Source organism: Acomys russatus, chromosome 2, assembly GCF_903995435.1.
Source record: "Acomys russatus chromosome 2, mAcoRus1.1, whole genome shotgun sequence".
In the NCBI taxonomy this organism is placed as follows: domain Eukaryota; kingdom Metazoa; phylum Chordata; class Mammalia; order Rodentia; family Muridae; genus Acomys; species Acomys russatus.
The window spans coordinates 16,208,612-16,231,794 of record NC_067138.1 but is presented as its reverse complement, the minus strand read 5'-3'; the positions used below and the strand labels follow the sequence as shown (position 1 = coordinate 16,231,794).

General features: G+C 39.6%; 1 protein-coding gene across 2 annotated transcripts in view; it reads left to right on the top strand.

Moving 5' to 3' along the window:
* Positions 1–3,714: 3,714 nt before the first annotated feature.
* The window catches only part of Crispld1 (cysteine rich secretory protein LCCL domain containing 1), a 35,357-nt gene continuing 15,888 nt past the window's right edge, over positions 3,715–23,183 (top strand). Inside the window, exons 1-5 of one of the 2 annotated variants that reach the window (XM_051165844.1) lie at positions 3,715–3,961; positions 4,786–5,105; positions 21,340–21,458; positions 21,730–21,862; positions 22,684–22,799. In XM_051165844.1, the coding sequence (XP_051021801.1) occupies positions 4,848–5,105; positions 21,340–21,458; positions 21,730–21,862; positions 22,684–22,799 (626 nt within the window). In that variant the 5' untranslated portion in view covers positions 3,715–3,961; positions 4,786–4,847. Of the gene's footprint in view, positions 3,962–4,785; positions 5,106–21,339; positions 21,459–21,729; positions 21,863–22,683; positions 22,800–23,183 lie in introns of those variants that run through there. The other variant, XM_051165851.1, reaches the window with a different exon arrangement.

The following is a 23,183-nucleotide window of genomic DNA, read 5'->3' as shown; positions in this document are numbered from 1 at the left end:
TATGCTCAACAATTTGTGACAGTTTCACGGCGATGATGGCAAATAGCTCTTTTTAAAATTGCTTCCATTATAAACTGTTCCTTACTCACCCTATAACAGAAACCTGCCCCATGTGAAACAACGATATGACTGGAAAATGGCAAGAATACAATTAAGGGAGGGAGGAACGGGAGGATCCAAGTGATGGGATAACAACTGAGATGTAATCTGAATAAATTAATAACATTTAAAAAAGAATACAATTAAACAATAAAATAGCATTTTCTTCACGACTTGAGATAGGCAAGTATTTCTCCTGCGGGGTCCAGAGCTGGTGCTATGGCTCAGGGTACTGCTGTTGGAGAGGTCCTGGGTTTGGTTCGCAGCTCTGAAATGGTGACTCAAAACCTCCTGTAATTGCTGCTCAAGAGCATTTGATGCCTTCTCTGGCTTCCGTGGACATAAGTATCAGGTGGTGCACACACACACACAAACATGCAGGTGCATACACAGACACACAGACATGCAGACACACATGCACACAAACACGCCGACTCTTATGCATACATACATGTATGTAAGGTTTTATACACACACACATGCAGACACTTACACATACACAGGAATGCAGGCTTGTATACATACACAAAAGCATGCAGGCACTTATACATACACATGAACATATAGGTACTTATACATACATGGAAGGCCCCCATAGTATGAGGCACCATGGGGTTCACAAATACAAACATATAAGCACTTATAAATGCACACAACATGCAGGCACTTACACATACACAGAACATGCAGGCACTTATACATACATGGAAGACCTCCTTCTGCACTAGGCGTCATGAGGTACATAAACACACAAACATATAGGCTCTTACACATGTACACACATGCATGCAGGATCTTTTACAAACAAGCATCCAGACACATATATGTACACAGATGAGCTCCATGGATCATGTGGTGTACATACACACATACACGCAAGCACTTACACATACATGAAAGAGAAAAAAATTAGTCTTTAAAATAAAATTTAAAAAAACTTTCATACCAACTCTATTTCTTAAAATACACAGGAAACCTATCCCAGGGAGAAGAAATGGAACACTGTTCTGATAGATGAGACATTATGGTCTATTTTATCTGGTCTATATGGGTTATGACCATATAGAGCCACAGCCATCTTTACCATACACTCCCTTTTGGGAACTCAGGGATAAACTAGAACACACTTTAAGGTAATTCCTTACTCTGAACACATACAGAAAATTACAGTGTGGACAGCATGACACTGGCAAAGGATGAATGTTCTCTGTGGCAAGGTGTGGCTAACAATGCTTTGGACTGCAAGTAGCTAAATACTCAAACCAAGACGTTGCAGCTTAAACATGCGTTTCTTATGTGACATAACAAGAAAATGGAGGGTAGCCTTGTTAATGATCGGTCAATAGTAGGGAGAGAAACACACTCCTTGTCCTTTTGCACAACAGGTTAAGAAGTTGTTCTTTAGTCTGTACCTCTTTGCACAATGACATCTGTATGTTCAAACCTCACAGATTAGCACGCAAAGATATGTTTTCTTTTTTATCACAAAAGAAACCTTTCCAACCCCCTTTCCTCAGCTCTAACTCCAACCCTGCCTTCCTTGCCGTGTGAGTAAGTACTGCTCGAGCTACTCACTGCGCAGTGACCAGGTTTGAAGACCGGCTTAGAATGAGCAATAGATATCTCCTAAGGTTGCTATTGCCATGAGAAGGTGGGCACCCCTGGTAAGAGCAGAGGTTCTGGACTTGGAAGGGATGAAGAGTTGGGAGACCCACTGCTGACCAAATTCCCAACAATGTCTGCCACAAGAAAATGGAAATGCTACCACGCACTGTGGCTTTACAAGAGACTGCATTAGCCATAAAGCAAAGTGCTGCTTTGCCATGAATTTAGTGTGGACAAGATGGTTTCTTCTGTTGACAAATTGACCTTGCAATAATAAATAAAAACATAGACTGTATCAAAACAGCTTATATATTGAATTGTGAATGACAAGATCATTGAAAGTTTAATGCTTAACATGACGAATATTTAAATCATTTTTCTTAAAACCTACTAATTCCTTTGCCGACTTTTTTTTTATCATTTTAATTTATTTAATCCCAATTAAGTTCTTTTTCAAATATTTCAAATTTATGAAATTACTTTTAACAAGTTTAACTCAATTCCCTATATGATTTTCAATGACACATAAAGTGTGCTATATAGACATGGTCTCCATCTTCAAAAATAGCACCGTTCCTTTACTGTAAACTCAGCTATCAGTTTTCAATGCAAAAGCCAGTTTTCTGAATGCCAGGCATAAGAATTATGAAGTATTATATCAAACTACAAATTTACAGCTACTTTGTGTGTGAGATCCTGAAGAGAAAAGCTGTGAATCTACACGAAAAAAGACTCGGTGTAGCCTACGACTTACTCTTTCTGACACGTCTGGTCCCCTTCTTCCCTGTTTCAGGCAGCAAGGACTCATGTCATCGGAGACTTTGGGAATCTGGCTACAGAAGGGCACCTGGATGGTACAAAGAGGCAGGTAGTGGTTGGAATGAGCGGTGTTGTGGGGTACTCCAGACAGACAAACAGAAATCAGAAATGAGGCCTCACAAAGAAACAGATGCAAGGGCGGGAGAATTAAACAAGCCACTCCAAACAAACAAACAAACAAAAAACAAAACACACACACACACACACACACACACACAAAACCCTGCATGTACAAACAGCACTGCACTCAGTAGGGCAACATGTTATGAATGGAAAATTAGTTAATTCTTTCTTTAGGTTGCGTCATGGGCAACGAGGGAACTCCTTCTTAACTGTCCGTTTTGGGCCAGAGATTTGAGCTCTTGTCAACCTATCATTGATATATTATTTAAAGAATAATTCTCTTATTTTTACGAGTGCCAAGTGCTGTGATCCCTTTTGAGAAGCGCCTGTAGCATCTTTTATGGCTGAAGTGTAGGTCTCAGCTGTCAGGCAATATCCACCTCAATGGTCTTCTGAAACCCCTTCTCCATCTGGTCCTCATTAAGGCTTAGAAGACAAAGAAAGACTTCTCCCTTCTAGAAACTAGAGCCTAGAGACCAATGGGGACCCATTAGAGAAAATAAAAAGCATTTCTCTCTTCATCTCTCTCCCTAGATCTCCTTTTGTGTGCACGAGACTGAAGTTCTGGATGCACCTCCCTGCCCACCCACCTTAAGTTCTGGAGCCAGCTCCACTGCACCCTAGCTGCTAAGGAATTCTAGTGTCCGGGTCAGAGCAGAGCTAGGGGGAGGGGGTCTGACAGGAGTGGAGCTAAGAGGGGCGGGAGAAGCTAGGGGCTTTCTTCCCACTGGGTCCAGACCTTTCCTGCTCCAAGTCGCAGAGGCCCAGAGCACGCCCACTAAAGCTCCTGGCTTGCTACTAGTCGACTCCCGTGGGCCTAGGGCCAGGACTGGGTGGAGGTGGAGGTGGAGGTGGGGGTGGGCACAGAGGGCTCTGGAGTCACGTGCTTGCGCAGGGACCTCAATAAATGCCCCTGAGAGCTGGGGAGCTGAGGAAGAGCCTTGCGCCTGGCTCCTAACGCCGAGACCACACCGGGTTAAAGCGCCAGATTGCTGCGGAGCTTTCCCCTTACCCCACCCCATCCTCCAGCACCGAACTCTGAAGCCCACACTGCCGACTGAGCTGAGCTGCTTTGCCCGGCCACTTGGCTAATTTTGGAGCCCGCGCCTGCTGCTCCTCCCAGGTCTGTGAGGAGTTACGGAGTTAGGGGCTTGCTTGCGTCCCCAGTAGTCAGCCAACTCCTTGTTCCGAGCTCCCGCGTTGGCCCGGTCTTTTTCCCTCCTTGGCTCTGTGCAGTGCTGTAGAGGCTGGAGGCAGCTGCAGAGATCCGCCATCCTGCTGGGGTCCGCTTTCAGGGGAACATCACACTGGAGAGGTAAGGGCGATTCACAAGCTGCATCCGAAATAGTCCAGCTGCCAGATTTTCTTTGCTCCCCTTTTGGAAACACGTTCTAGGAAAAACAACCAAGTTGTAAAGAAAGGTCTAGCCCAGACAGAGTAGGCGGGTTGCTGGGCAGAAACCCCCAGCTACCAAGATTAGCCAGGTGAGTTCTTGCAAGTGTTGGTTTCACCTTGTCTTGGGCGCAGGCTTCTGTTGTGTGTGCTAGACACACTCCGAAGTTCTCCAGTGCTCTTGGTAGGGCATGGCTCCTAAGGTGGGCACAGACTTTGCATGAAACATGGTTGATCTTTCCATCTGCCTGTGGGTGAAAGAAAGTTGCTCCAGGGACCTGAGCCACTTATTTGCAGTGATTCACCAGGTCCGCTCCAGGCACCCAGGAACACAGGCATGAAGAGTGTACGAAAAGCAATGAATCAAGTGAAGTGCTGGGGAAATGTGCCAAAACAAAAACAAACAAACAAACAGCAGTTTCTACAGAAAATACAGACCTCTAGACAAAACTAAAACTGTATATGGATTGTACTGTTTGAAGACTAAATGCAATCTATGCCATTTAAAACCCTGTAATTCAGAAATTCTTTAAGCTTTAAGCTCCAGTGGCTGCTTTTGCCCTTGACTTTTCCTGGGTACTCTTTTCCTGGGTAGCTTGGAAGTACTGTGTGCAAACAGTGCATTGTGAAAGCTCTTAGTGGGAAAGTGGGGGCAATAGAAAAGGGATTTTCAAAACCTAAGTGCTTACGTGTTGGAGTTTGCAGTTAGAAAGTAAGATCATCTTAATCACGTGACATGTCTTATAGGCAAAAGGAGTGGAAGAGCCTGTCTTGGAGATTTTCCCGGGGAAACCCTGAGGCCATTCATTATGATGTGTACAGCACGGGAGTGGCTCAGAGTGACCGCCCTGCTATTCGTGGCTAGAGCTGTTCCAGCTATGGTGGTTCCTAATGCCACTTTGTTGGAGAAACTTTTGGAAAAGTACATGGATGAGGATGGTGAATGGTGGACAGCTAAGCAGAGAGGGAAAAGAGCCATCACAGACAATGACATGCAGAGCATCTTGGATCTCCATAATAAACTGAGAAGTCAGGTGTACCCAACGGCTTCTAATATGGAGTATATGGTAAGGTATTTTTCACGTGGTGTACATCAAAGAAATGTTATTGGTGCGTTGAGCATCATAGGTCAATTCTTTCATGCTGTTCTTTAATCTTTTACCACTAGTTCTGTTTTAATTTCTAAAGTTTTTTTTCGAATATATCTTTGTCTCCACACTCTTCATATTCCTGTTGCTAAGAGCTCTTTCAATTTCAGCATAAAATTAGGTACCTTCAGATCCACTGTTCCTACTAAGAATTCTAAACTCTGTTCTGACCAAAAAGAAGGTAACCCCCTTTCCTAAATAGCTGCTGTATTGACTTTAACTTTTTTTTTTTTTTTTACATTTGCTTATTTTGTGTAGGAGGCCCACATTCCATGATAATTTGGTGACAGTCAGAGGTCATGTGATTCTAGGTCACCAAACTCAGAGCTGCAGGCTTGCATTTATTGGTTGAACCATCTGGCCAGCCCCCATATTGACTCTCTCTTTACTTAGTCAAAAGAGTATGCCTTAACACCTCTTAGAACCTTTCTGTAAATAGTGGAGCCAGACAGCTCAGCCCGAGACCTGGTGAAGAGTTCTGAGTTGTTGGTACATATATATGTGTGTCCTCAAGTAGACTTTGGTGCCTTTCAAATAAGCAAGCCACTTTATAGTTGTCTTATGTTAGACTCCTTGAGTCAATTTATTGCTTAAAAGCTTCAAGTATAAATGGAACCCTAGGCAAGGAATTAAACTTTAAAGAATCATTTGTCCTGAATCACCTCATATGAAAGCACAGGTTTGGGACACAAAACTAGTTCTTTAAAATTATTTGCATACCTTACATATTTAGACAGGCTTTCACACTGTTACATTACCCCCTCCCCCGAGCTCCGAATGCACTGTGCTAGGGAAGTGGATAGCTAGTACTTCAATGGCCCCACAGATCACTTAAGGAAACACTCAGAAGCCTACTCCTTCATACAGGTTGTGTGGTGCAGTTCCTTTCAGTGCACTCTAGCTGTCCCCTCCCCCTGTATTTACATTAGTGCTGGTGGTTTCCCTTTAGAGACAGTCATAGGAACATGGCTGTTCTGACTGTCTATTACCCTTTGCAAAATAATGCATTACATTATTTTAACATTTACTTAAACATTGTTTTACCCTAAAGAAAGCAGGGTAGTATTCAAGTCACCCCATCAGGAATTGGGAGTCAGGGCCCACACAGCAGGTGGAAACTCTGGCATCCTCACTCACTGACTGTGAATGCCATTTACTAATGTTTCTTTGCTTCTTATTCTTCAAGGCTGTGCTGAGAGGGGTGTGATGATTAATTGAGGCAGTTAGATGCTTAATTCTTTAATATACATATTACCAGGTGACAATATATCATGAAGAAATACGTAATGCGTTGTCATGCTTCTTCATACTGTTTACACTTGGTGTCTGAGAAGATTGCTTTATTCTCAAAATTCCATGAAGGATGTGACATCTACAATGTCTCATATTTATTTTACATTCAATATTATGTTTATTTTGCAATGTTTGTTTAAGACAAAAAATTTTCTAACTTCCTTCAACAGTGAGCCTTTAATACGAGCAAATTATGGGGTCTCTCTAAGTTGACCTATGTAAGTTTATTCAATGATGGTAGGCCTTTGGTGGCTTCCTGTGTGAGTGTGCTTGTGTGTATGAATATGCTTCTGTGTAGATGTTCATATGTGTGTGTGTGTGCACATGTGTGTTTGTGGGTATACATGCACACATGCATGCATGCATGTGGGAGTCAGCTGTTGATAATAGATGTCTTCAGATATCACTGGCCACCTTAGTTTTGAGATAGGGTCTCACGGAACCTTGAATTTGCTGAGTCAGCAATACTCGGTGGCCAATGAGATCCATGGGTCCTCTGGGTTATGCTTCCCCAGTGTTAGCATTACAGATTTAAGCCACCTTGCTTGGCTTAGGAGAGTGTCTTACTTATGATGCGGCTAAAGACCTAAGCCCAGGTCTTAGTGTTTGACACTCCATTGGCTTTTCAGTCCTACAAAAAGGATTGGGATGGTCTCTGTGTGATTTAATATCCAAATTATGAAAAATAAGTTCTTAGATTCTCATCTCTACTTACAGAAAAACAACAACAACAACAATAACTGCAAAGAGTATGTATGATGCCTAGTTTGGGATGTTTACATCGGTTTTGATTTTGTTTCATGGTTTCTTTCTATGCTTGAAATGCAGAATCAGAAACCAGCCAGGGTTTGTGTTGGGTTGCCCTTAGATACTATTAACATTGGAACTGGGTGCTGGCTTTAACCAGGCTCCTGAGCTCTGTGCAGCACTGTAATACTGGGAGACATTAATGTTAGAATACACACTGAAGGGGTATTTAACATTTAGTTTTTGAGAATATTATTGATTTTATGAATTTCACAGAAATGAAAGCATAGACACTAATTAGTCTTATAAAATACACTTAGCTCAGTTAAATAAAATGAGTTTGTGTTAAGAAATAAAGCTTAAATCTAAAAGCTGCCTAAAGAACCCTTTTTCTGTGTAATCATCAGTGTCCATTATACTCTGTATGTCTTTTTCAGATTAACTTTTGAAATAGCCAATCTCTTCGCTTGTAATTGGTGCTTAGTTTAGCCAAGCCACACGACTTAGTAATGTCATGTCTCCACTCCTACCCTTATCCTCACTTACCTTGTAGACTTAAATCTTACTGTAGAAAGCCAGGCCTTTAATTTAAATGGGGGAAAAGAATAAATATGCTTAAGCCCTCCAAATACATGGGAACAGAATTCTTTTATCTGAGAGTAGTGGAATGGCCTTTGTACGAGCTTTTCAAGGCTAACTGTGAGTTGGGCACTGTTTCGGAACGGTGCCCTGCACCACTAATTAAAGGAAAGAGGAGAACTCATAGGTAAGACAGACAGATGCCAGGGATTGGCTTTGGGAGAATCAGACTAAGTAGGTGCAAGCCCGGAGTTGGGGCAGAATCTGGAACCGAAGAAATGATGAGAGAAGCCAGAAACCCTCAGGGAGAGCGGTTATCTGCATTTGGTTTAGGGTGAGTTGAGGAATGAGCCTTAGGGCATGAAATGAAGAGACCAGGGATTATGGAGGAAAACCAGTGGCTTTGCCTGTGTACAGCAGCAGGCTCACATCTTGCCCCTGTTGCTTACTGGAATGTGACCTGTGATAGATTGCTGTCCTTCTGGGCCCAGGCTACTTCAGTGATAAAGCTGCTGGGAAAATACACAGCCCAGATGTTGCATTCAAGTGAGAGGGCTGCCTCTGTCGAACTGATGTGCTTTCTTCCAGCCTGCCTTCCTGTGGGTTTATGACTCTGGGGGATACTGTGGTCATCTATATTCTTTTCATCACCATTTAAAAATATTTCCTCATTATCGATTCAATTACAATGTCATCGGGATTCCTTGGCTCTGCCTTCCATATATCCATCCAGCAAGCCTCTCTGCATAGTCTTCATGTATTTCTTAGTAAGCTTGGCATGGCTTCCATGTCTACTCAGTCCACAGTAAAATCAAAAGAAAGCCGAGGGCTTTATGATGTCTGTTCAGTCCTCTCCAAGAAATGGACAAATCATTTTGTTGGAGTCCAGAAACCCGATTTACACACACACACACACACACACACACACACACACACACACACACACACGTCTGCTAATCCAGTTCATACCATTTGTCCCATCGATGTCTTTGAGCCCATCTTTTCTACTTCATTCTCAGCCTTTTTCCTTGACTCAAATCTTCATCGGCATCACATCGTCCCATTTATCAGCCCACACTAATTCATTCCTCTTTTACGGCTTAGTTCACCCTCTTCATGGCTGCTCAGAGTGGCCCGTGATGGTCACTCAGTTGACAAAAGTTCTTTTAACTCCTCCATGGTTCAGAAGTTAAAGTCTCTACAGTTAACTCAGGCAAGGACACATGTGTAGTCTTCGCCACGGACGTCAGCTCCATGTGTCCACACTGACACACTTGCTATTCTCAATGAGGGACATATTTCCACAGCTTCTTTGCCTATTTGGTATTTTCCACATTCAAATGCCTGCATTCCACCTCTTCCTATCGGACTCCCATGAATTCCTCAAAATTGAGCTCATGTGTCATCCTTCTAAAGCATTTTCTGGTGGGCCCCCTCCTCTGCCCCATTCTAAAATACTTTTTGACACCCTACTTATATTATTTAAATTTTAGTGAGATACATGCATGTATTATATACTTTCTAAGACTTTGAATTTCTAGAAGGGTAAGGATTATACCATATTTATCTTTGTAACCATTGCCAGCTGCAATAAAAGGATTATCTATCCAGTAAATGGTTGTTTCTGGATATTATTAAATTCTAAAATATATGTGTTAAACATAGGCATAGAAAGAAGACTAAGAAAGATAATATCTGAGATAGTTGTGGAGAACAGGCATCAGATAGAAATTAAAATAATAAACATGATAGCTTATTTCATTTCTCAACATTGTTTTAATTTTTCTTTAATAGTATTGCTTAGAAAAAATAGTCATATTTATAAAAGTATCTTTAGCTACAAAAATCTAAAGTTCATGGGACCCACATTTTTGTAAAGAAATTAGTACTTTAAAATTAATGTAATTTTCTTTTTGGAAGTTTTGCCACTCTGATAGTAACACTGGAGAAAGAAAGAACACAACAGCGAAAGTTTTAGTTCACAGAGTAACACACTGTAGTTCAGGATACTCTCACAGGTTCTCTCTCAAATATAAGCTACTTGCCTAGGCTTTTGAGAGAAGAGTGCAGGGGCTGAGCATTGTGCTGCCATCCATTCCTCCATTCAGCATGCCTTGAGAGGTGCCTATAAACCAGGTAGCCAATACAAAAAATAAATATAATACAATAAACTTGGTAGCCAATACAAGTTTTAAACCCTGTGTGAAACTCTTGCCTCTGTAAATTCAGCATGCTGCTCTGTGTAGCTGACTGTGCCTAGGAAATGGTATAAAAAATCCAAATACAGATTCAGTTGGGAGGGATGATATTGGCTCCTTTTCATTAGTACTAAAAGCCTTTACATGTGGGAGGAATAGATTTTAGGATTGTTCCAGGCTTCACTTGCAATGGATTTTAGGTGGCTGAAACACAACGGTATACAACAATATATTTAGGTGTGGCAGCGGTTATTAAGTTGATAGTGACCAGGAGTGGGTTTCAGTGTGAAGGTGATGAGAAGTGGCAGGAATATGAATATTACCTCTTTGCAGTTAATTCATCCTGAAAAATAAAAAGAAGCCTTGTTCCAAGATACATAGAGTTGACCAGGCTAGCAGGCAGCCAGGAGACAGAATTCTCTCTCCTTGTGAAAGACCTGTCTATCCAAGCCTGATGTAGACTTTTGAAGATTAGTGGCAGTTTCCACTCTGGTTTAGATATGAATGGAAAACATTATACATCCTACAAACTTGCAAAGACTTTCAGAATGTTGTGAAAATTCTAGAAATCACTGATTACACGGTTCAGTACAATCCCTAGAGCTTAAAGGAGGCAGAACGCACACTCTGCCTCTTCCTTTACCAGGACAGAGTGGTTAGCTGTTCTTTTTTTTTTTTTACCCTGTCTGACCTCCTCTTTCAACATACCAGTTTGTTTCTTACTTCTTCTGTAATAAAGGATGGAGACTTTAACATGAGATGCAGAACATCACAGAGACCAATTTCCATCCAGATCATCGTTGTGCTGTCATGGGCAGAACATTTAAGGTCATTTTTGAAGTCGTTTGATTATGCTCTATATGTGGCAAATGGCTTGCGTGTGCTTGGGGAACTGTTTGTGTAGACGGGTCAGAGGAAACTAGAGTGCATTGTTCGACACTGTAGATATCCAAGTGAATTTATTTAAATGTGGTTAGACATGCAGCCATAGGAATAATGATGTCCTGTCTGCAGCATGAAGTTATGGCTCATGCACATTCAGACAGTAAAGTCAGGAGGAGAGCAAAGGTCCTCATAGGTAGAGATAGTCAAGATGTGAGGTCTTGAAGACTGGAGCTGTGGATAAAGAGGAAGGAACTGCGAAGACAAGGGAGTTAGGAAGCGGGGGGAGGGGGAGGATGTGTTGGACTGAACACAGAATGGAGGAGAGCAGAAGGGTAATTAATTCTTGCAAATGGTGCTTTAACCTCTCAAAGGAAACAAGAACAAGGCTATTGGAGCCTTGAAATAGCCCAAGGCTGGCTCAAATATTAGGTGGAAGAAATTAGCAGGTTTTTTTCATTCTCATTCCAAATCAGCAGCTGATATAGGCTGAGAGTAGTCACAGTGGTCCACCTTTTCAAACCAAAAAATTTTCAACTTCAATTAGAGACCATATCTCAAATTTAGTGAGTTTATAAGAAACTGCAATTTCTTTCCATATTCAGTTGTCCCCATTGTGAACCCTCAGAAGAAATTGAAAATATTAATTTCTATAACACAATTTATATATCCATTTATTTAAATGTAATTACAGTCATGAATGACACTAATTCAGAGTTATTCTCTCTTTGCTGTTTTCCAAATTATGTTTCCTCATTTCTCCTAGGATTTATATGATCATAGCATTGCACAGGACTTCATTGGTAGTGATATTGTAACAAGTCTCCCTAAGGCAGTGGTTTTAAACCGTTGTAATGTTCTGAACCCTTTACTGCTGCTCCTCAGGCTGTCATGACACCCACATATAAAATTACTCGGTTGCTACTTCATATCTGTAATTTTGCTACTGTTATGAATTGTAATGTAGATATCTGACATGCAGAATAGCTGGCACATGATCCCAAAATAGGCTGTGATCCACAGGTTGAGAACCACTGATGTCAGTTATCTGTCAACCTTTTTCTGAGTATCTCTTGTCTTTATAATTTTAGGAGTATATGACAAAGCTATGATAATGGCTTAAACAACTTATCTGTGTCAATATATCTGTGTTTCCAAAATGTATCATATCCAGTAGATGCTGGCTGTACATTTTTTGCTTCAGATGTTGTATTTGAGTCTAAGAAATGTATTAATGTTTGAAAATTCAACAAGTTCACAAACATAAGCTTAGTGATAAGAGAAAAAATAATAGACATGAAACTACCCTGCTATTATTATTAAATCTTGTTAAGTCTTTTCATTTGCAACTAGATTACAATGCATCAGCTAAACACAGATGCAGGGGCCATTGTACTAGTAAGAAGGAGCACCATATACAAAATCTGTTACTCAAGAATAAGATCAGAGTTTTCCGAAGCAATCCTAGGTGACTCAATGCCCTTGAAGAACTAGGGTAGTAAAAATGGTTTGGTTACATAAGCATTGGCTAGAATCATGTGTCTCAAGTAAAAATATAACAGGATGATTGTATTCTGTAATACAATAAATGCAAAACCAGCGAACAGTTTCTTTTAAGTGACTGATGAGTTTTTATTGAAATGTTGTGAAATGTCATAAAAATACTCTGTTTATCTGGTAGAACATGGTATGATAGAAAACAGAGTTAAATTAGGAAGACTGCACTGTACACTAGGTGAGATGGTTTGGGCCAGCATGAGACTGATAAGATGGGGTAACACAGGGGGTTTCAAAATGTGTTTCATTGATGATACCATTGACTCACTTTACATGGAAGGACAAAGGCTAAGGAAGAATTTGAGTTTATGTTCAGAATGTACAGCCTTTTGATGATTAATTGAAACATTTTCTGTGGCAGAACAAAAAACAGGAGAAAGTGAAGATGAAGTCACAGAGTCTTTCAAGGGTTGACTGAGTTTGATGTGACATACCATCCTTAATCATATTTTGTGTTCAGTGAAGAGGTGGGACTTGAGATAAAAAACAGTGCTATGGTTGTAGACATTGTTAGGAGTTACCCCAGCTGAGTGGGGAACAGCCTGAGTCAAAGAGAAGATCATGTGGCCAAGGGATTAAATGCTTTGGACTGAGCCCAGAGTGTGATAGATGGGTGTTAAACTAAAAGGAAAGGGAAGCGAAGACACTGAGGAACAGATGGCAGAGACAGCTTTCTTTCTCTTATGGCACGAGGAGAGATAACAAAGTCAACAGCTTTTCAGTGTTTTTAAAAAGCTCCTAAGGTGAAGACGACAAACGAACAGTGATTCCATCATCCATGTTAATGAATGTCAGTAGTGAGCAATGCCCAGACACCATATTGGAGGGATGAGAAGAGTGGGTGGGGCAGGTTGTGAACCATCTTAACCCCTGAGATGCTGTTATGGGTACCAGAGAAGAAACAAGAGGGCACCTAATGGAGAAGTTGAGAAAGCCTTTGCTCTTCAGCTGAAGAGGAAGTGTATCGAGGGAAGGACCTTGCATAGAAGGGAGAAGTAATTCGCCACAATGTCAGTTCGTTCATTTCAGCTGCAAATCTGAGAACACAGTGTGGAAACCACTGGATTCATTTAATAACAAACAGGGATTATTTTCATGCAAATTCTTTTGGTTTCCATAGTGAGCTCTAGAGCAAATCCATCAGCTGAGTCTGAGAGACAGAAATGAAGAGGGTGTGGCAGGAGAATATTTGAAGCAGTGTCTTTGCTTCTTCTATGCAAGGATCTTGATGGAGTCAAGAGTGAGTGGGATTTGAGCAACGGTAAGTTCACTTGTCTCACAGGGCTCAGGTTTAGATGTGGTATCATAGCCTAATATGTCCTGGGCATAGCTGCATGGGAGGAAACAGTCCTCTTGGGGAAGGACATGACTTGGAATAGAGAATGAATGAGTGTGTGTGTGTGTGTGTGTGTGTACATACACATATACTCTTTGACTAACAGTGTCTTCCACTGATTAGATACAGCCAGAATCCAAGGCAAATGAGCTAAATTAAGAAACAGCTCAATGTGAGCAGAGCCATGTGAGGCACAGAACATCACATCAGGGTCTAACATGGCAGCATAGAGATAAATGGAGGCTGCTTACCATAATTTTTCTCAGATGATCAAATACAAATATCTAAAATCCATTATATTCATATCCACTAAATATGTGTTTATATATGTGTGTTCATATGTATGTGTGCATATATATGTATATACATACTCATAGAAATAAGTCATCATAGTCCCTGTACAGTATTATCAATTATTATTCAGCTGTCCAGGGAAAGTTCTTTCTCAGTAATCCCTAAAAGTCTAATAAAAAATATCCTGCTTCTTAAACTGCATTTAATTCTCCTAGCAGTTAAGGAAAACTGGGAATATAGGATTTATGTAGCTGTCACTGGCTGGAAAGATACAAATATTTTACCTTTAGGGAAGACTTATTGATATAGACAGCATTCAATGTAAATATAGTAGTATGGAAAATCTAAGAGTAGAATAGAGCAGTTTTGTGGGAGACATGCAAGCTTGCATTTGAATGTTTCTAATATCAGTCTTTGGTTTAAATGGAAGTTTGGTTTTTTTGTTTTGTTTTGGTTTGGTTTTGGTAAATTTTGGCTTCGGTTTCATTATTTCCATAAGCTCTGTTTTACTAATTTATCCAAGAAAGAGATTTTTAATTTTTTAAAATCCTTTATAAAATAAACTAGGCCCTTTCAAGTACACTAAATAGAAACAATTCATTTTTCCTTCTCTTTCAAATACTCAAGATATCAATAATTACTGTTTGATTGTGAAATGCCACCCACATCTCATGTGTTGGCTTGAGAGCTGGCCATTAGCTGGTGGTATAGTGGAGGTTATAAGAGTTATGTCACCTGAAGGCCAGCTGGCAGAGAGGGGTCGTTAAGAATGGGTCTTGGTCCTAGTGATGAGCAAAGTAACTAATATAATATGTAAATTTAAAAACTAATATGTAAATAGATATTATAAATTATTGTGAGAAATTTACCAATCATGCATTTCCTAGGTTTGACTTTCTGAAATGTATTTGGCTGTAAGTAAACCTGTTGAATAAAATCATTGTCACAAATTGATCCGATATCCACAAATCAAGATCTAAGAACTAATAAGTTAAGTATTGTTGTTTTGTTTGGGTTTTTGGATTATAACTTTGCATTTGTGTACACATGTGTGTGTAGGCAAGTGTATATGGAGGTTGGAGGTCAACAGTGGGTGTCTTTATCACTAAGCATCTTATTGTGGGGACAACATCTCAATGTCCCTTGAAATTGAGACTCATTTAGACTGTTTTGCTAGCCAACTACAGTGATCTCCTGTCTCCACCTTCCCAGAACTGGGATTAAATATTCTTGCTGATTCCAGATTTTTATGTGGATTGCAAAAATCTGAATGAAGGTCCTTATGCTAAATAGTAAGTGCTTCACCCTAACAAATGTTTTACCCTGGATTATAGTTTTTCAATTACTAAAAGATTTCTGTAATTACTGTGGTTTCCTGAATTAGCTAGAAGACATTTTTAAAGATTAAATGACTCCTTTCTTAAAAAATTAAAAACGAAAAGATAATTTGTATGTATATGGCTGTTTTGCTTACATGTATCTCTGTGCACCACATGCATAGAGTGCCTCCCTTCAAAGGCCAGAAGAGGGCTTCAGTCCCCTGGAACTGGAGTTGCAGATGGCTAGTTGTTGCCAAGGGGTGCTAGGAATCAAACCCAGGTCCTATGAAAGAGTAGACAATGCTCTTGACCACAAGCAACCTCTGTAGTCCAAACTGATCTCCTCTTATTTAAATGTCAATTAAAATAATGGAGGCATCATAGTCTTTGGTTTACTCGAAAGTCTGTAAGAAGGTAATGGCATTCACACAAAACATTCAAGTTGGTGGGCTTTATTTTTGTGTAACGCCAGTGCATTGTGGTTACTCTACCACTTACACTTCACTCCCTCAACCATGTTTGAGGCAGGAAAACGTGGGCTCCCTGTCTCTGGACCGAGTTATTGCCTGCTCTCGGGCATCTGGAGCGATGAGAAGCAGGAAGCTCACTTGGATAGTTAGGTCTTCTCTGAGCCAGTTTCCATATTATGAATCACAGAGCCTCACAGGACACACGCAACAGGGTTGTGGTTTGAAAATTCTCATTTGGGAATTAAGATCCAGAATAATGGAGGCAGAAAAAGAAGAAAAACGTAACAATGGGTAAATTATGTGTTTAAGCAGATTGAGAGGATGGTGTGGCAAAGGCAGTGTTGAAGTGCCACGGTACTTTGGGGGAAATCTTTGAATAATTCAGGAGAAGAAGAAAAAAATGCACAGTCCTGTTGGAGAAGCACCAATGTATCTATAGCATACAAGAAATGTGAATGGGCCGGTATGGACCCTGCTGCTCTGTGTTCTCACTGTCCTGGCTCACGTGTTGGGCATGTCCTAACATCGTCTGTACAACTGAATCATAATTTGCATTTTGACAAGAAGCCCTTCAAAGTCTGATAGTACAAGCAGTAGAGGGGCTGCAACAAGGGAGGTTGTTTTATAAAGGCCTTTGCAGTAACAGGAGACTAACAAGTACAAATTGTACAGACAAATGTACAGATGGTATCAGATTACTATCTTCTCTGCCCCGTGAGGACAATCTGCCCTGACTCACGCATGCCTTTGGTGTTGAACATTGTATTTGTGTAAAAGCAGACCACTGATAATGTCTTTTGAGTTTGTCTGAATATGAAATTTCCATTTCAGAAATTAAATGTGGTAAAATGAAAAGACATTGTTCCAAATGGTTAGGTTGCTGCTTTTTGTACTGTCATCGAGGGTTTCTTTGAAAGCTGCTTTTAAGAGAAACACACCTCATGTCTCTGTAATTTGCTGGACACCTTGCTGTAACAGCCACTGCCTCGGTTTAATGCTGATTTCTCTCCAGCCTGTGAGCCTTCCGCATGTTCCATCTCTCTACAGAGTCCTTTGGAACAAGGGAGGCACAGTACTTATAACCTAAGTCATCCTCAAATTGGAAGAAATGCATCACAGCTCCTCCCCATAAGCCTGTGTGTGTTATATATGTAGTGGGGAAATAACCATGTTTTCTTTTTTACATACCCCATGTACTCATTTTATGAATAAATGGTAATTTTAGTATAGGTTGACTTCAAATTAGTGCTGGGTGAGTAGTTCAGAGGAAGAAAAAAAAAAGCGTCTTAAGCCATCTTGATTTGATTTACAAACCATAAGTTAAATAGAAATATGTAGAGTCCAGCCTATGTTTAAATAGTATGGGTATAAATTATTGGCAGTCTTAAAGCCTGGAATGTCATGTTGTAGAGTGAAAATACACATGTACTATAAAATGGTATATAACATGTACCATCCGGTCATTAGGCTTTAGTAGTAATTCTTCCAGGACAGCTATATTTTCAGTATATTATTTGGAAAATTTTTTAAATTTACATTATTAGTTTTCACCTAGACACTTAGGTATAATTAAATTTGATAAACAGTAGCTTTAAACTTATTAACAATTAATATTTATTGAATATTGATTTAAAACTAAATTTAGTTACATTATTTTCTGCTGTAGTCAATTCAAATATGAGTTATGAATATATTTTCATATGAATGCATTATAAATGATAAATTATAAATTTTGTTGACTCTTGTTTTCAATGGGTTAAGAAAAAAATAGTTGATACTTTTTAAAAATGTAGTTTTTGGTATTATAATACCATTACTTCATTTACCCCTTTACTTCGCTATATCCAAGACCTCCCATATGCCTGTGCTTGATCCTTTTTCAGAATCATGGCCACTTATTTTCACTAATTGTTATTATATATGTATATATATGCATATATATGTATATGTATGTATATGTACATGTATGATTTCTCTATAATATGTACTGAATGAAGAGATTTTAGTCTGTAAATCAGCTTTCTGAGCTACCTTGTATTTCATCTGATAGGTATTTATAGTTAAGGAAGGTTAGCCTAACAGGTTTGAGCACATTTTAAATTTTATTTCCCTTTCCATATAACAGATATAAACACTGTTTTGGAAAACACAAAATTGTGAGTTGAGAAGCAGGTTTGTATCCTCTCTCTCTAAAGTTCCAGTTTCTATGGAAAACCACTCAGCCCAGAGTATGCAGTCAAGTGCAAAGCGAGAAGAAACTGGCCTTTAGGAGAATCTCCAGGACGTTTCTGTGGACTCCTCTGGGTGGTCCTCAGGAGGGGGTGGTGGGTGTGAGGCATTTATTTACTGGACCTGGGCCACCATCACCTGAGGGTCTGTAGTCTTCTCCAGCCTCAAGCGTGGGCCAAGAAATCTCACAGCTGCTGATCCCTCTGTGTGGTCTCTCCACAGTGTCCTTCCCGCCAATTTTCCCCTGTGGTTGGGCTGCATAATGTGCTGGCTCAAGTTAGTCAAGATGTATCTGAAAAGAGAACCAAATAGAAGCTCCATTTCATAGCCTAGCCCCAGGGTTCTCAGGACCTCTTCTATTTGTTAGAACTAAGCCGCTGCGAATCTGATTGAAAGGGAGAGACAAGAAATGTACAGTGCCTTGTGTAGGCTGAGTATTTAAAAAACAACACAACAGACTCTCTATGTTTTTTAGTCATGTAAGTTTCTATTTGTGTTTTCTCCCCTTAATTTCTGGATGTCCCTTAGCATGAGGTTAGCCTGCTGGGAAAACCAATGGATTAGTGTGGTTATTGCAATGTGATTTAAAGCACTGTAGGAAAGCCCGAGTTTCAAAATTGGAGGCAAAACTTTTTTCTCTCTTAAAGACACTTTACTTTCCAGGTGACTCTGTCTGGAAGCCTGATTGTTTTGGAGAAGTGATTATTTTTGCAGTGCTCTGGATACAAAAGGAAGATAGTGTTTTCCCTATCCTCTGGTACTTAATCCGAATTCATTTTTCTTGTGTAATTTTTTTGTTAGAGATAAAACCAGTGAAGTGAATGATACTTCGTATAATAAGTTAAAGTATGTAATTTAAATTAAGCAAATAATGAAATTAATTTACAGCATATTTATATCATCAAATGAAGTACTTACCTGCTAAATATTTATTGGTAGTATATACTTCTGATGTCTATGCTAATTTGGATTATTTGATATTAATCCAAAATGAAAATAGAGCTTTTAGTGAAAATCAAATATTGTTTATCATTTTTTACTATTTATTTGACTATAGAGAGCTTTTGGTATTTGTGGTAAATAATAAAAGTATACTCTAATAAGAATACAGTTACTTATTGTAAAATTTTACTTTGTTTCTGTGAAAACATTTTTATTTTATTTATTTATTATTTTTTCGAGACAGGCTTTCTCTGTGTAGCCTTGCCTGTCCTGGACTCACTTTGTGGACCAGGCTGGCCTCGAACTCACAGCGATCCACCTGCCTCTGCCTCCCGAGTGCTAGGATTAAAGGCGTGTGCCACCACGCCCGGCTTTCATTTTCCATATTTTAAAAACACAATTGAAATGGAAGAAGTACTCATTATGAAAAATGATATGAATGAGGAAGAAAGGTTTCCATACCTATGTGTGTTTGTGCATGTGTGTGAGTGTGTGTGCCTGTGCATATATGAGTGTGTGTAGATGCATGTGCATGTACACCTGTGTGTGTGTACGTGCATGTGCACGAAGACTGAGGGTCTCTTGAGATCATTCAGCCTGTGGTCATATTCGGGTTCTTTCAGCTTCTAAAGCCAAGCAGAGCAAACAAGGCTTCTTGGACCATGATCTTACCTTTCTTAATTTCTCCGCCATCTCTCTTAAATATTGAAGTCAAATATTGGGACAATATCGCTTTCCTCTCACTCTCGAACCTATTTGGCCAAATTTCTCCATCCATGATCTGGAGTTGCTCTTATCCGTGCATTCTTACCTGGCCAGCCTCATGTCTTGTTCTCTTGGTGACAACATTGCTCATCTACGCCTGGAATCTCACTGATGTTGTTATAGTTGAACTTGTCACTGGTTTTTCTTTAGCCTTGAGGATTTATTTTTCTCAGCTTAAAGAAAACACCATACCTCATTGTTTTCCTTCCTTCCAGTTTTAATTCGTTTTCATTACTCTCATTGTTCTACATTGTTGCTCTGAAGTCATTATTGTCTTCATAGTTGACCGAAAACTTTATATCTTTACGACATAGCTTTCGTTAGAACGGCCTTTGTATGTTCTTACAGTCTACTTGCCATGCATATAACTATCACCTTGGTGTACACATTGTAACCTTCTGAAATTCCACCAGAGGAATACACAGGCACATGCTTTTTATTCCCTTTATCCCCTTGTGGTAACTGTACTATTCCACCATTTCTTTTTCCTGACAGTTTAACATCAGACACCCATCAACTTTGAGGTATTTAAACATCTCTCTATTATTTTGTGCTGTCTACTCTTAGCAGCCCTGTCCCTTAAATTGTTCAAATGTTCCACTTCTGGGACTGTTTTCCTGTCATCTTATCATGTGGCGTCCATTTCTGAAAGTGCCAATGAGCTCAATTCTATGGAGTTTTGTTATTTTAATATTATTTCTAGTGCAGAGACTATGTTTTTCCTCAGGAACACCTTGAATACTGAATCCAGAACTTGTAAAAGTTCATTAAGTTATCAGTTTTTATTTGATTCTTTGTAAATTATTTTAAATGAGCCAGTCTACCTTCATTGAATTTTATAAATAAGAATATCCTATACTCTATCCTAGTCAGATTCATTATTTTTTCAGGTATCCAAAATATGTTTGTCACTGGGTCTATTAAATGAACAGAGAAAATAGGCTAAAGCTACCAACAGGGGTTTAATGACTATCTCCAGGCAACTCATCCTATCTTGGGAAAGGTTGTCATGTAAATAAACATTACCATGCTTGGTAAAAGTGCCAAAACAAAGGAATTAGCCAAGCTCAGAGAGCATCAGAGGGGGTGGAGTTTACCTTTGGGAAAGTTGGAGACGTAACCCAGAGACCATGTTATGTAATGGAGGATAGCAAGCCAAGAATAGAATTCCGCCTGGCACATAACCAAAGGATGCTGAGACCATGATCAAGTCCTGCAGGTATAACATGCTGCATGATAAGGAGTCCTTCCTCTAGCTACCTGTGGGATCTTGTTAGCTATGGGAGGAGAGTCGGGCAAATGCATTTGTGATTACTCTGGCACTTCTAAAATGTGTAGGCACATTCTAAGAGGAACAGCTGTAGTCAAGGAAGTGGAGTAGGAAGCTACTGAAGAAAAAACTAGGTGACAGATAAGGGAAATCCCAAACCCATGTGTTCACTTAATAGTGCAGGGAGAGAACAAGAACGCAGCGATGCACATTTGAAGGAGTGCTCAGTGTGCACATTGTATGCCTGCATTTTGTTTCTGTTTGTCTTGTAGACGTGGGATGTGGAGCTGGAAAGATCTGCAGAATCCTGGGCTGAAACATGTCTCTGGGAGCATGGACCTGCCAGCCTGCTGCCCTCCATTGGACAGAATTTGGGAGCACACTGGGGAAGGTAGTGGAAAACACAGCTTTTTATTTCCGGAAACGCAAATGTCAGGAATGAAATCTCTATTAATACATCACTGCAATCTTTGTAATGTTTGGTGCCTAGGATTGCAAGAGCTAGTCACGAAACGGAAAGCTCAAATATCCTACAAGAACAGTCACTGATTTGCGAGCTTATTCTTGTCTCATTTGTATATTTAAGATTTGTAGCTTACACAGAAGAAACTTTCTGTCAAGCCTTGTCAATCTAAATTGGTTTTATTTTTTTCTTTTAACAGATATCGACCCCCTACATTTCATGTACAAGCATGGTATGATGAAGTGAGAGATTTTAGCTACCCGTATGAACATGAGTGCAACCCTTACTGTCCTTTCAGATGCTCTGGCCCTGTTTGTACGCACTACACTCAGGTATGCTTTGTGACATCTACAGTTCCTTCCTCCAAATTCAGTTACTATAACTACTGGCGAACATAGGAACATGTGCCTTTTATTTATTTGTTTGTTTAATGTGATTATTTGAGAAAATATGTATTGTGACTAATCCCATGCCATAGACATAAATATTTCCACAAGCAACAGTACTATCACAGAAGTCCAAAAACTTTCTTTAAAAGGTTATTTAAATGACTTCATATGTAAAATAGTTTATTTTGACCTCAATAAATATTGTCAAGGAACAGTATGCCCTCTTTGAAATCAATTTGATACTAAAAATATAATTTATGATTGACATCCACTATTTACATATATGCAGAATTTTAAAAACATATTTATCAATTTTATACCTCACATTCACATTTAAGTCAAACAAGGGAAGGCAGGCTCAAGTAGACAAAGGTCACTGCTGTCCTGGCTTTCTAAAATGGAGAGTTTCTGAGCATTTACTTCTTGTTTGAGATACAGGCTTCTGTTACTTTAGTTAGTAAGGTTCTTTATAGAAATATCCATAGCATAAGATGGAGATGAAACTTTGAATAATTTAGTATGTTTGTGCTTTGAAAATGCTGACATTGTATTGCACAGGGAGCAATCTGACAGTAAATTTCTTTTATAGATTGAATAACAAGCATAAACCAAATCTCAGGCAAAAAAACACATTTGGCACTTCTCACTCCAGTATGGATGATCAGTCTTGGCTTCTGCAACACTGTTTTTATCCATTTCTCTTGGATACCCTGCTGTCTCATTTCATCTTAACCTGCTTTCAGCCTCTCTTTTCTCTACCACAGGTGGTGTGGGCAACTAGTAGCAGGATAGGCTGTGCCATCAACCTGTGCCACAACATGAACATCTGGGGGCAGATATGGCCCAAGGCCGTCTACTTGGTGTGCAATTATTCTCCCAAGTGAGTAGACAACGCATAAGTTTCTCATGGAAAGGTTTCGTAATGTGAAAATAATTTTATAATCCTGATATGTTGCAGTTCCAAGGTATAGTCTTAGAGTATTTGCTTTAATTAATTTATCACCATGGCAGTGATCATAGTTGCTGAATACGTAAGTCAGTGCCTAAAAGGAATGGGAGAATTGAAACCTAAAGACATAAAACTTATTTTTATGTTTTCAGCTTCACTCACTATGCTATTCTAGTTCATATTATTAGTTTTGACGTGAGATTTTTTTAGCTACATACTAATTGAGAAATATATACTTTGCCTGTTTAAAGAAGACATGGTGATTCTGTTAAAAAAAAAAGCCTCAGATTTAAGTTATTAGTATACATGAGATAG